At 51.1% G+C, this 14686-nt stretch overlaps 2 protein-coding genes across 3 annotated transcripts in view; both read right to left on the reverse strand.

The window, feature by feature from the left end:
* LOC119976111 (stonustoxin subunit alpha-like) overlaps positions 1-14686 on the reverse strand; it is a 784268-nt gene that overhangs the window by 126215 nt on the left and 643367 nt on the right. The window lies entirely within an intron of this gene.
* LOC119976116 (class I histocompatibility antigen, F10 alpha chain-like) overlaps positions 1-14686 on the reverse strand; it is a 61123-nt gene that overhangs the window by 25281 nt on the left and 21156 nt on the right. For both annotated transcript variants that reach the window (XM_038816295.1, XM_038816294.1), the window contains one exon: positions 11603-11854. In XM_038816295.1, the coding sequence (XP_038672223.1) occupies positions 11603-11852 (250 nt within the window). In that variant the 5' untranslated portion in view covers positions 11853-11854. The remainder of the gene's footprint in view (positions 1-11602; positions 11855-14686) is intronic.

Raw genomic sequence — 14686 nt, forward strand, 5'->3', positions numbered from 1 at the left:
GACCTGAGCGTAATTCACAAAAGGAATTTAGGTAAAGCACGTAAGCCGATGGCAATTGTGTCCTGCTTGGCAGAATTGCGAGGCATAGAGGAGGTCACTCCGCACAGAGTTAGAGGAAAGGCATTGCATGAGCAAAGTGGATACATCAGTGATATAGAAAGAGAAAATCTAGAGTTAAGAAAGAAGTTGGCAGATAAGGATAGAGAGGTGGAAGATGCCAAGAGGGCACACCAGTCTTGTCTAGCCCATCTGAGCAGCTCCCAAGTACAATATGAAAAAGCCTATCAGTATGTGCAGCGTGCAATCTTGATACGACAAGAATCAGAGAAGCAGGTAGAGGCACTGAAGAAGCAGTGCAGCGACCTGAAGGCAGCTTTAAGGGCACGCCACGCTGCCACCACTGAGCAAAGGCAAAGCACAGCGGACCATGCAAAGTGTAGGAAGCAGATTGCGGAGCTGCAATCTCTGCTTTCTGTTCAAAATGGGCTCCAAGAAACCTTTGGAACGCAACTAGAGGAAGAGAATGCCCCAGATTGGCAGGAGTTAAGTGAGACAGCGCAGCGATATGTTCAGGGAACATGTGCACTAGAAACACAGCAGAAAAGGAAAGCGCCCCAACCCCCCACAGATCAGATAGCACCCGCACCAATGAACCCAGTCACCACCCAACGAAAAGCAACCGCAGACGGCGCACCCGAGATCACTTACACCACCCCGTTAATCGTGACTCAACTAAGGGATGCATGTGAGAAAATCACCCCGTTCCTCCCCACTTCAGACCCCCACCAATTCTTTGCGAAAGTTAAACAGCAGGAGACCATGTACGGCCTTGATGCGCGAGAGCAGGTTAAGCTCACAGTTTTGAGTTTAGACTCGTCAGTGGTAGCAGCCCTATCGACCCACAGAACGTTGGAGGAGGCACCCTCGAAGAAATGCATACAGCTATTTTGGATGCGATAGGGTATAACAGAGGAGACCCAGTAGAAGGCCTAAACAGATGTAGGCAGAAAAAGACCGATCAACCCACAGCATTTGCAGGAAGGCTGTGGATTCACTTCACTGCAGTTTTTGGTGAATTAGACCGCACACATTTGACCCAAGATAACATGGTAAAATGGCCCCGCACTATTATCTCCCATGCCACAGAGGCAGGACAGAAAGCCTGCTCTAATTACGACCCCTCAGAAGAGGCCCATAATGAAAAATGGGTCTTGAAAAGATTGTCCCGCGCCTGGGAGCAATCTATTCATGGTAAGACAGCATTTGAGAAGCCCAAGGAGGGGCAAACCGAGGTAGACATTCAAGCAGTAAGAGCGCACCAAAACCCCGCATGGGTAAATGAGGGACAGAACAACCCCCCACAGAAGTCACAGGAATGTTTTAACTGCGGACAGTTAGGACATTTTGCTAGAGAATGCAATGCACCACAGAAATCACAGAGAAGCCAACAGACAGGCATTCTGAACAGGAATAGAGCGATGCCCATTCACAGTATAGGGACGCAGTCAGGACAGACCAATGTGGACGGAACGGACTGACTGTGTTCGGGCTCCCCCACTTGGGTCTGTGACACCCTCTGGGACAGATCTGGACGACCGGTAGTCACAGCGAAAATTCGGGGACAGCCCATAGAATTACTCTGGGACACAGGAGGGTCCCGCATGACCATTAATTCCTCCACCATGTTCCAAAAGGTCAAGTGGCCCACTGCAGCCACAATCACACTCAGCGGCTTTACAGGCCACTCACAGCAGGGACACATTACAGCCCCTGTACCCATCCAGCTAGGGAATATCTCCACCAGACACCCCATTGTTCTAGTAGATCTGCCCCACACAGCAGAACACATACTCGGAATTGATTTCATGAATGCACACAGCCTGTCGTTCGACCCAGTCAATCAGTGTGTCTGGCGAATGGCAAGGTCTGAAAGAGCCCCCGCTACGCTCACAGTAGTTGAGTATGAAAACAGGATTAGCGCAGTAGGAGATTATTGCTTTGATCCGACCACACTCTCCACAAACAGGTTAGGGCAGTTTTAAAGAGCAACCGATCAGCATTTGCCAGTCACAGGCATGACCGCGGCAGAATGACTGGATCCGTTCAAATTACAGGACCTGACCCTAGACCACAATGACAGTACAGATTTCCCCAGGAAGCAGAGGGAGAAATCGCCAAAGTAATAGAGAGCTTATTAGAGCAGGGCGTACTTAGATCAGTAGCCTCTACTAATAATGCACCGATTTGGCCAGCGAGGAAGCCCGACGGATCATGTCGTCTGACCATTGATTATCGGGAACTCAATAAAGTCACCCCCGCAGTCGCCACCATGGTAGCAACAAGTCCCGAGACCATGCTCAAGCAGGGACTCAACTCCAAGTACTTTACGGTTTTGAACATTAGCAATGGCTTCTGGTCAATCCCATTGGCGAAGGTGTGCCAGTACAAATTCGCATTCCACTTATAAAGGTCAGCATTACACGTGGACATGCCTCCCACAAGGATTCCACAATTCCCCCTCCATTTTCCACTGACAGCTGGCAAATGGATTATCAAAATTTTCCCGACCCGATTGTCTGGTACAGTATGTGGACGACTTATTACTGCAGACAGACACCAAGGCAGAGCACATCATGCTTCTGTCTGTACTCCTGGAACTTCTGCAAAAAATCGGATGTAAAGTGAACCCCAGAAAGGCCCAAATATTGGAGAGTAAAGTGATGTATTTGGGTACGATCATCACGCACGGTAAAGGCAAGATCGAGTACAAAAGAATTGACTCAATCGTCAAATTGCCCCTTCCCCAAAATGTTTCAGCCCTCCGGTCATTTTTAGGACTGGGTGGGTACTGTCGGAACCACATTGACGGTTTTGCGACAAAGGCAGTCCCACTCTCAGACCTCCTTAAGAAAGGAGCCCCTCGGGAATGGCTTCCGCAGCATACAGAGGCTGTGGAAGAGTTAAAGAAAGCCCTTAGCGCAGCACCCGCGCTACAAGTTCCAGACCCGCTCTCCCCCTGTGCAATTGAGGTAGCTAGCACAGATCTGACCCTCTCGGCCATGCTCCTTCAGGAACGGCACGAGCAGCTATGACCAGTGGCTTATGCCTCCAGACTTTTAGACCCAGTTGAGCAAGGATTTTCAGCCTGCTAAAGGCACCTACTCGCAGTATTGTGGGCAGTACAGTACTTTTCGTACATTACCGGACTCAACCCCATAACGATTCTGACCGAACACACCCCCACACAGCTTCGATTGAACGGATGACTGAAGGACGGTTCAGTTAGCCACATTAGAGCAGCTAGGTGGACCCTTCTTTTACAAGGACGGACATCACAGTGAAACGGACTAAGACACACACCTTCTTAGCAGACAACCTCCAATACCCAGCACAACCCCATGATTGTGAGATAGTAGCCCCCCCCCCCACAATACAGGACCCTTCATTGCAAAGACGCCCCCCAAGAAGATAGGAAGTTCAACTCAAAACCCCCAGCACACAGATACGTGTGCACCCCTGAGAATTTATGTGGATGGTTCATCCACTGTTTTAAATGGTGAGCGCATTGCAGGATGCGGCATCTGTGTAGAGGATGCGCAGGGATGCGCATTAGAAGAGATAGCTTTAAAGTTACCTGGTCGCTTTGGCGCACAGGCAGCAGAGCTCGCGGCCATAGCATATATAGTGGACCACCCAGATTCGTTCTGCAGCCCAGCAGATATATATTCTGATAGTCTATATGTCTGCAACAGTCTGACGGATTTCCTACCCATGGAAGACAAGAGGTTTTGTTTCCGCGGATGGAAAGCCCTTTCCATCAGCCCCATTGCTCTGCCATATCCTAGAAAAGGCAAAGGATAGGATATACGGAATAATTAAAGTAAGAAGTCATCATCGGTCATCCCCCCTGGAAATGTGAAAGCTAACGCACTGGCAAAAGCAGGTTCCAGGCACGGACATTTTTGGACATCCCCCGCTAGCGGCCCTGTGTGTTCAGTTCAGGTCTCACAGACAAACATTGAGGATTTAACACAGGTCCAAAAACAGGACAGCAATCTCAGGGAGATTTTGCGAGGAAGGTTTTTGGCCCCGTATGATAAGTTTAAACACGCTCTGACCACACATGATGGTGTGGTTCTCAAAGATAAACTGTATGTGGTTCCTGAGAAGGACAGGAATCAAATGATTTGCCTTATTCCATGATGGTCATGGACACCAAGGGATAGACCCCACCACAGCCCACCTGAGACAGCTCTGTTGGTGGCCAGATTTGAGAGAAGATGTAACGCATTACATCGAGATTTGTTTAATTTGTGCACAAAACAACCCGGAGAGGTATTCTAAAAAGGCTCAGCTTGGTCACACTCGCCACGTTAATGGTCCCTGGACTAACCTCCAGATCGAGTTTGTAGGTCCATTGTCCCCATGCAGGAATGGCTATAAATACGTTTTGGTAGTAATTGATACGTTCACCAAATGGATAGAGGTATTTCCATCACAAACTAACACGGCCAAAACAACCGCAAAGATCCTGACACACCACATCTTTACTTGATGGGGACTCCCCAGAAGTATTGAGTCGGACCAGGGATCTCATTTCACAGGACGGGTCATGAAGAACGTCCTCACCATATTCGGCATTAAACAAAATTTCCACATTGCGTACCACCCCCAGTGCAGCGGTATAGTGGAACGCATGAATCGGACTCTAAAATAGACCCTTAGAAAGATGGTCCAGGAAAATAATATGACTTGGGATTCTGTGCTCCCATTCGCACTAATGTTTTTAAGGAATACTGTTTCATCTTCAACAGGTTTCACCCCACACACACTCATGACTGAACGCCCCATGAAAGGTTCTGAATTCCTTTTAGGACTCGACATGACCAGCCCAGAAGTGACGGCCCTCACACACGAGACAGCAGTCAAACAATTAATGTAAAATGTAACATTGGCTCAGTTAACAGCCGCAGTTAAATTGGAAAAGAAAAAGAAACAGAGCAAGGCTTGTTTCGACAGAACAGTACATTCCACAGAGTTTCAGGTTGGACAGCAGGTGATGCTGTCTGTTTATAATCCCAGCACGTTTTTGGCCCCAAATTATTCAGGTCCGTATTCCATTGCGGACAAAGTCAGCCCTTCAGTATATAAAATAAAGTACCCCAATGGGAAGACTGCCTGGTTCCATATCAACCAGTTAAAGGCTTATGGAACACAGACCAACCACACACACCATGTCCTGCTAGACGCAGCAGAACACCACGCCCCACCCACAAGAGATGCATTTCCACCCTTCCCCCTCACAGACCAGCACCTCATCGGACTCGTCCTCGACTCCGCCCATTGACTTTAGACCATGCCGCGACACGCCCACAAGCTGCCCCAGCAGAGACAACGACTGTGACTCTGACGACAGCCACAGCACGCCTCTCTACTGCCCCGATACAACAGGCCCCACACACAGCGACTACGAACCCGACTCCAGTGATCCTTTTGAGATCATATACATAAAGGCCCCAGACCCAGAACCCACGCCCCACAATGACGACCCCACTTTCGCTCATTCAAATTTTGACAACACTCATTGGCACCGCGACAATTCATCCAGGCTCGTCCGGAACGACGAGATGGACCCCCGGTCACACAATGCAACCATAGCACGCCTGATCCATACAAGAGTATGGGATCCGGGAGAAGAGGATGACTTTAAGTCTGACTCCCGACCCTGTTGGCAGAAGACGATGATTGAGGTGTCCAGATGATGTAAAAAGAGGAACCACTTGAGAGATAAACGGTGTCCTTTTCTGATGGAACCTGCAGTATGTTTGTTGCATGTTTGTTTGTTTGTGTTTTGTTTATTTTCTAGCAACAGTAACTCTGCGGGCACACACTCAATTTTTCCGCCGATACCTTTGAGAATTTGCAAGACACCTTATCATCTGAAATGTCTGAAGTCCAGCCGACAGGCATATCGGCCGAAACCTCTGAGAGCTTGCCAGCTCCAGTTTCATAACTGCTCTTCTGTTTGGAGGACAGAAGAGGCAACCCCCATGATGACTACATTCTTGCCCGTTCGTTTCAGGTCGCTCAGGCAGTGGAGAAACGGCATTGAGGACCCGCCCTGTCTGAGGACCCCCCTCTGGTCAGCTAAGCTCGGGTACGGCACAGCACGCCCTACCCAGGGATTCCACCCAAATCTTACCCGTCGCGGCCCATATGCACCTCATTTCGAAAGTCTAGTTTCTAAACATTTGGTTTTGTTTGTTTTATTTTAGGTAGCCCTTCGGCAGCCATTCCACATGCTATTTACATCCAGGAACATTGGGATGGTAAATTGCAAAGCCTGCGAGACGGCTCGCAGTGGCACAGTAGTTAAAGGTATGTCTGGTACTAAATTAGTTTTGAAAAAAAAAATGAGGGAGTCACAGGGAGTGACCAATCATAAAGGGACACTTGGCATTAGAGGACAGACATACTAAAATTCAAGATGTTAAACGGATCACTAACAAACACTATGCTTGATCGCATAGCTTGGACATTCCGAGGAGAGACCAAGAACAGGAACAAAGCAAGAGAAGACCAAAGCAGGAAAAGAGGAGAAGAGAAGATGCAGCAACTGTCTTTCATTGTTGTATTCTGCATTATGTGATCCACGTGGTTGCGCGCAGACGCGAACCCCCTTTCGCCCACTCCATCGGCCGTTAATGTTTCACTTCCCCAGGCCTCTCAAAGCCCAGTAACAAGCAACGGTAACCCGACCTGGTGTACCAAATTTATGAATTGGTACTCCTTGTCATATGTAGTAGAATCGCTTTTGGCACTGTCAATTGTCTGCATCAGAGTGCAGGCTTTTAGGATGAGGAAATGGCGAAGGAGAGCATACCGCTCTCGTACCCCGGTATATAGGATGCGATCCCCTATCTTCGGATTTCCCCAGACCCCCGAAACGCTTGAAATGTAAATAAAGGAATGTGTTTTGAATGATTATGTATCTCTGAGCTCGACTGCCGAGTCAGAGAAGTGTATAATGAATATTGTTATAATCTGTACTGATTTGAAGATAGAATGATGGAATGTAAGTTGAGTGTAGTGTATTGAAGGGGAGATAGAGGTTCCCGTTGTGATTTTGATAATGCATGTCCCCTTATGACATAGCGCCAAATAGAGATTGTAGGTAAAATTCTCTGCATAATTGAGGAAAGTGCAGAGGCCATGGAACTCGCTGAGGTCAGGGAACAAAGACACCGTAGTTGTGTGATCCTTCACGCTATTGCGTTAGGATGACAAGGAGGGAGTGTAGCCACCGAAGCTGGCCACTTCCTGACATAAAATGGAACATTGAGTTGCATGCAGGGAAAATTAGACAATGACAGAGAGGCAAGCAGGTTGCAGAACCTCTCTGTGGATTCTGTCTGTGAAGAAACCAGACAGCATAGAAACTAGCAAGCTGCGCATATTAATTGAGCGACTCCTGGTGATTCCCGGGCACAATGGACACAATTAAGAATAACAAAGGCCAAGGTAGCCTCTTCAGCACCAGGAGTCCCGGACAATAAAATACAAACAGCTCCAAGAACTGCCCAGTGATCGAAGAACAGCCCCGTTATTGGGGGAATTCAAACCAATCGTTAGGTATGAGGTCAAATCGATTACAAGTTTATAGAGGGTCCGCCCAGATGGGCGCGAACCCAAAACAGTATAAGACAGAGATCCCGACCCCAGCTCTCTCTCTTAGCCGGCCCTCCCAGCAGAACACCTTTGCAGCAGCTCTCCAGGAACGTGAACGTGAGGAGGCCTGGCCAATTGCTACACCGACAAGTAAGTATCATACAACACCCGCTACGAGAGTAGACACTCCTGACCCCTTTAGTCCACACCAACTGGAAGCCTGCGGATCCAGGACAGAGCAAGAGGCCATTGTTCCCTGGTCCGGCAGTTCCCTTATTCCAGATAAGTATTGGCCTAGTAGTGGTAGGAATAGTTTAGTCTTAGTATCATATGCATGAGAAGTAAATAACTGTGTAATAATAAACGTGTCCTGTATGAACTTACTAACTGGTGTATTGAGTCATTGATCGAGCTTGAACTTGAACCTCGGGGCGGTATCATAAAGATACCTGTCGACACTAGAGCTTAGGAATAAAACAGAGCCAATTGAGTGTTAAGCACACTCACCCAGAACGAGCAACAGTGCAGTGTCCCAGGGGTCAGTGCTGGGAGATGGACTGAGTGTAGTGTCCCAGGGGTCAGTGCTGGGGGGACTGAGTGCAGTGTCCCAGGGGTCAGTGCTGGGGATGGACTCAGTGTCCCAGTGGTCAGTGCTGGGGGACTGAGTGCAGTGTCCCAGGGGTCAGTGCTGGGGGACTGAGTGCAGTGTCCCAGGGGTCAGTGCTGGGGGATGGACTGAGTGCAGTGTCCCAGGGGTCAGTGCTGGGGGACTGAGTGCAGTGTCCCAGGGGTCAGTGCTGGGGGACTGAGTGCAGTGTCCCAGGGGTCAGTGCTGGGAGACTGAGTGCAGTGAGCCAGGGGTCAGTGCTGGGGGACAGTGCAGTGTCCCGGGATCAGTGCTGGGCGATGGACTGAGTGCAGTGTCCCAGGGGTCAGTGCTGGGGGACTGAGTGTAGTGTCCCAGGAGTCAGTGCTGGGGGACTGAGTGCAGTGTCCCAGGGGTCAGTGCTGGCAGATGGACTGAGTGCAGTGTCCCAGGGGTCAGTGCTGGGGGTCTGAGTGCAGTGTCCCAGGGGTCAGTGCTGGGGGACTGAGTGCAGTGTCCCAGGGGTCAGTGCTGGGGGACTGAGTGCAGTGTCCCAGTGGTCAGTGCTGGGGGATGGACTGAGTGCAGTGTCCCAGGGGTCAGTGCTGGGGGACTGAGTGCAGTGTCCCAGGGGTCAGTGCTGGGGGACTGTGTGCAGTGTCCCAGGGGTCAGTGCTGGGGGATGGACTGAGTGCAGTGTCCCAGGGGTCAGTGCTGGGAGATGGACTGAGTGCAGTGTCCCAGGGGTCAGTGCTGGGGGACTGAGTGCAGTGTCCCAGGGGTCAGTGCTGGGGGACTGAGTGCAGTGTCCCAGGGGTCAGTGCTGGGAGATGGACTGTGTGCAGTGTCCCAGGGGTCAGTGCTGGGAGATGGACTGTGTGCAGTGTCCCAGGGGTCAGTGCTGGGAGATGGACTGTGTGCAGTGAGCCACGGGTCAGTGATGGGAGATGATGTCCTTGTGTGCTTGAAGAATAATAAGCCAGCCTCCCAGAAAGTATTTGCAGCAAAAAGCTTTCCCTGTGTCTCTGTCACCGGAACAAATTCTGCAGAAGCGACTATTGAAAGGCATCGGGACAGCTGATCAGTCACCCTGGAGAATCCAGTGTCTCCAAACTAATTGTGCACGTCCCAAACTCTGTTCTGCTGGAATCAACCAACTTAATGGCCGCAACATCCCACTATATGCACTCACAGACAAACATAGTTACATAGAAAATAGCACAAAGCCCTTTGGCCCTTCCAGCCTGCTCTGCCATTCATTATGACCATTCAAATCAACAACATGATCCCGCCATCCACCCCCCCCCCCCCCCCCCCCCCCCCCCTCCCCCCATATCCTTTATTCAGGTTTGTCCCAATTGCTATATCTAACTGCTTCTGGGACACATACAATATTTTCTACACAGCTGTGGTTACAAATTTCACAGGCCGACCATTCTCTGGGTGATGAAAATTCCCCTCATCTCTGTCCTGAATGATCTTCCCCAAATTCTAAGATTGTGACCCTCAGTTCTGGACATCCCCACCATCGGGAACATCCTTTTTGCATCTACCTGGTTTAGTCCTGTTAGAATTTGGAGGTTTCAATACGGTTCCCACTCATTGTTCTGACCTCCATTGAATACAATCAGCACCCGACTCAATCTCTCCTCATACTTCCATCCTGCCTTCCCATCAATCAGTCAGCTAAACCTTCTCTGCACTTCCTCCATAGCAACAAGATCCTTCCTCAGATAAGGAAACCAAAACTGCACACAATATTCCAGGTGTGGCCTGTATAATTGCAGCAAGACATCCCAGCTCCTGTACTCAATTTTCTCGCTATGAAGGCCACTATACCATTTGCCTTCTTTACCGCCTGCTGCAGCTGCATGTTTACCTTCAGCGACTGGTGTACGAGGACACCCAGGTTTCTTTGCACATTCCTGATCCTAATTTATGCCCTCATTCTGCCTTCCTGCTTTTGCTACCAATGTAGACAACCTCACATTTCTCCAAATTATACTGCATCTGCCATGCATTTGCCCGCTCACTCAACTTGTCCAAATCACACTGAAGCATCTCTGCATCCTCCTCACAGCTCACCCTCCCACCCAGCTTTGTGTCATCCGCAAAGTTGAAAGCCTGATTTGTATGTTTTTTTACTTTTACCTGGACCTTGAAGTTCTCGGCCGGGATTCTCCCCTACCCGGCTGGGCGGGGGGTCCCGGCGAAGCGGAGTGGCGGCAGCCACTCCGGCTTCGGGCCTCCCCGAAGGTGCGGAATTCTTAGCCCGCGCAGAGTGCATTCCGCCACGCCGACTGGCGCCATAATCAGCGCCAACGGCCTTTGGCACCCGCCGCCCGGCGTCAGGGCTGGCCGAAAGGCCTTCGCCGGTCTGCGCATGCGCCAGTGCATCAGCGGCCGCTGACGTCAACACGGGCGCATGCGCGGTAGGGGGGGTCTCTTCCGCCTCCGCCATGGTGGAGGCCGTGACAGATGAAAAAGAGTAACCCTACAGCACAGGCCCGCCCACCAATCGGTGGGCCCCGATCGCGGGCCAGGCCACCGTGGGGGCACCCACCGGGGTCCGATCGCCCAGCGCCCCCCCCAGGTGCCCGGGAGCCCGCTCGCGCCACCAATCCCGCCGGCACCAGAGGTGCTCCAATTTCCGCCGGCGGGAGAGGCCTGTCAGCGGCGGGACTTTGGCCCATCGCGGGCCAGAGAATCTCCGCAGGGGGCACGCCAATCGGCGGGGCGTGATTCCCGGCCACGGCGGGGACGGGATTTACGCCAGCCCCAGGCGATTCCCTGACCCTGCGGGGGGTGGAGAATTCCGCCCCTCATTTCTAATTAGTGTGAGTATTGTGTTTGTATTAATTTCTCAGGATTTTACTAACTAATAAACTCACTCGTTCTTTGACTTGTGAAACCTGCTTAAATTGGCCCCTTCTAAAAGTAAATGGGCTGGATTCTCTGCCGGCGGGATGCTCCGTTTTGCCGGCTGCCGGGGGGTTTAGTGACAGCGAGGGGCAGCCACACAATGGGAAACACCATTGACCGGCTGGAGTAACGGAGCATCCCGCTGGTGGGGTGAAACAGAAATGTGGCGCGGTGGGACGGAGAATCCAGCCCAATATACTTGGACAGGGAAAGGTATCCACGGGGGAAGGGATTCCTTTACACTTAACCGTGTTGTGACCAGCCAAGATTTGGTTTAACAAAGGAGAGCCAATCAATTCATCCTCACCCGGGGGCATAATATAATTGAGGCCTTGTTTGCGAAGGTGACAAATTAGGAGACATTGCACGGGGACCGGCTGTGACATGGGGTCAAGTGACACAACGTTTCCACATGTCAGAATTTACCAGATGTCATCTTCATTGCTGCATTCATAATCTCCTTTGCCATGTTTGAATGTGTGTTGACCAAAGCTGTGATGTCATCCCAGAATTCCATATCGAAAGATTCCGCCATGAACTGTTGCCTGGGGATGCAGCGACGCATATTACTGTCATAGTAACCAATTTGGACTCCGTTCACCATCGCTGCACTAATCATCTCAGGAAAATCTTCAATCCCAGAGACTGCAGTGTATATCACAGTGTGTGTGTTCATATCTGTAATAGAAACAGTCAACGGGACTGGTGAACAAACATCAATTTGATCATCAGAATAATCTAGCTGGACTTCACTGACCAAAATAATAGCAGAAAACTCCAAATATCGCGAAAAGCACAGTAAATGAGTTAGTGTCTGAAAAACAATTAAAGTGACAGGTTAATAAACATTGGCAACACACTCCCAGCTGATCAAAGTGAGGTCCAGCCTCACAGTGACAATCTCCAATAATCCACCATTTTATCACAATGTCAGAATCCTGTCTGATCCAGAGCAGGATCTCCACTGTCCTTCACTGAGATTTTTATTCTCCCCTTTATACATGCTCCTGGGGTGGGTGAAACATGGATTACCCTTCTTGTCCCTGTAGTGTTTTGAAGACGTTAGACCATGACTGATTAATCCGTTTTGTTTCTCCTAATCAATGTCAAATGGTCAAAATCCTGAACCTCCCTCCTATCAGCACAGTGGGTGTACCTACAACACATGGACTGCAGCGGTTCAAGAAGACAGCTCGCCATCACCTTCTCCAGGGTGATTAGGGATGTGAATAAAAATGCTGTGTTAACTAGTGAAGTGTCCGTGCAGTGAAAGAATAAAAGCATGTGAGATCATTGAGCCTCCATTGCTCCATAATCCTCGAGATCCTCACCTTGTAAAAATTTATAAATCACAAGACAGGAATATTCCGATTTAAATTTCACTCCCAGCCTTGGCTCACTGGAAACACTCTCACCTTGTGGTGATCCACTGTGTGCACCTGTATTAGGGGATGTAAGGTAGGACCTGCACTACAGGTTCACCGGTAGCCCCTGCCGGCTAGCTCCGCCCACAAGGAGCCGTATAAATATGCATGACCTCCTCCTGAGCAGCCATTTCGCCAACTGCAGCAGGAGGCCACAAATCTGACTGTAATAAAGCCACACTTGTACCAATCTGAGTCTTTCGTGCAATTGATCATGCATCAATTTATTACAGTCAGATTTTTCTACATTATGGACATCAGGATCAAACCAGATCGCCTGCAGCTGGACCCGCACTTGCCAGACGCCAGAAAGGACTTTAATCACTGGCTGGCATGTTATGAGGCCTCCATCAACGCTGCGACTCCCACACCGACGGAAACTCACAAGATCCAAGTTCTATACTCCAGGTTGAGCTCCAGCGTGTTCCTGTTGATCCAGGACGCCCCGAGTTACACGGAAGCGATGGCACTCCTTAAAGAGAACTACGTTCAGAAAACAAACACACTCTTCGCCAGGCACGTACTCGCCACTCGCTCTCAACTACCTGGTGAGTCAATCGAAGATTTCTGGTGGGCTCTTATCCCACTCGTACGGGACTGTGACTGTCAGGCCGTCACGGCCACTGAACATTCCAATCTCCTCATGTGTGACGCATTCGTGATGGGGATTGCGTCGGACCCTATCCAACAACGACTGCTGGAAGGGGCCACGCTCGACCTAGCGGAGACAAAAGCTTTAGCGCTCTCCATGACAGTCGCATCTCGTGACGTCCAATCCTACCCCGCTCACCGCGCTGCCCACCCCTCCTGGACCCCGCAAACGTCCCCCCCCCCCCCCCCCCCCCCCCGGCTGGGGCCTCTCCTACTCAATATGCCTGTGCCGCCCGCCATACCACGCAGCCTGGGTGTCCCCGCTGCTACTTCTGCGGCCAACAGAAGCACCCCCGCCAGCACTGCCCAAATCCTGCGGTAAGAAGGGCCACTTTGCGGCGGTGTGTCAGGCCCGCGCATTCGCCGCTATCACGCCCGCAATCGCCCCCTTCGCCCAGCCGATCGCACAATGGGCGCCGCGATCTTCTGGTCCCGGGGCCACGTGCGACCAGTGGACGCCGCCATCTTCTCCCCCCAGGTACACGTGCGGCCAGTGGGTGCCACCATCTTGCCCTGCCCCACAAACGTGGGGTCCATGGCCGCCGCCATTTTGCTATGCCCCTACAACGTGCGCTGCATGGGCGCTGCCATCTTCTCCTCAACAGGTCCTCCGCACGTCACCATCTGCGGCCACGATCAGCAGGACCACGACGCCAACCTTGCCAAATTTCTCCACACCGCCACCCTCCTCAACCTCACCTACAGCAAGGAGAAGTGCGTGTTCAGCACCAACTGCTTAGCCATCCTCGGCTACGTAGTCCAAAACGGACTCCTGGGGCCCGATCCCAACCGCATGCGCCCCCTCATGAAGCTTTCCCTTCCTCACTGCCCCAAGGCCCTCAAACGCTGCCTGGGGTTCTTCTCCTACTACGACCTGTGGGTCCCAAACTACGCGGACAAGGCCCGCCCACTTCTACAGTCCACTCAAATTCCTCTCACGGCCGAGGCACAACATGCCTTCGCCCGTATTAGAGCAGGCATAGCCAAGGCCGTGATGCACGCAGTAGATGAGACACGGCCCTTTCAAGTTGAGAGCGATGCATCAGATGTCACCCTCGCCGCCACTCTAAACCAGGCAGGCAGACCCGTGGCATTCTTTTCCCACACTCTTCATGCCTCTGAAATTCGACACTCGTCTATTGAAAAGGAGGCCCAGGCTATCGTTGAAGCTATGCGCCATTGCAGGCATTACCTGGCCGGCAGGAGATCCACTCTCCTCATTGACCAACGGTCGGTAGCCTTCATGTTCAACAACACGCAGTGGGGCAAGATCAAAAATGATAAAATCTTGTGGTGGAGAATCGAGCTCTCCACCTACAATTACGAGATTTTGTATCGCCCCGGCAAGCTCAATGAGCCCCCAGACGCCCTCTGCCGAGGTACATGTGCCAGCGCACAAGTGAACCAGCTCCGCGCCCTGCACGACAGCCTTTGT

Source organism: Scyliorhinus canicula, chromosome 13, assembly GCF_902713615.1.
Source record: "Scyliorhinus canicula chromosome 13, sScyCan1.1, whole genome shotgun sequence".
NCBI lineage: Eukaryota > Metazoa > Chordata > Chondrichthyes > Carcharhiniformes > Scyliorhinidae > Scyliorhinus > Scyliorhinus canicula.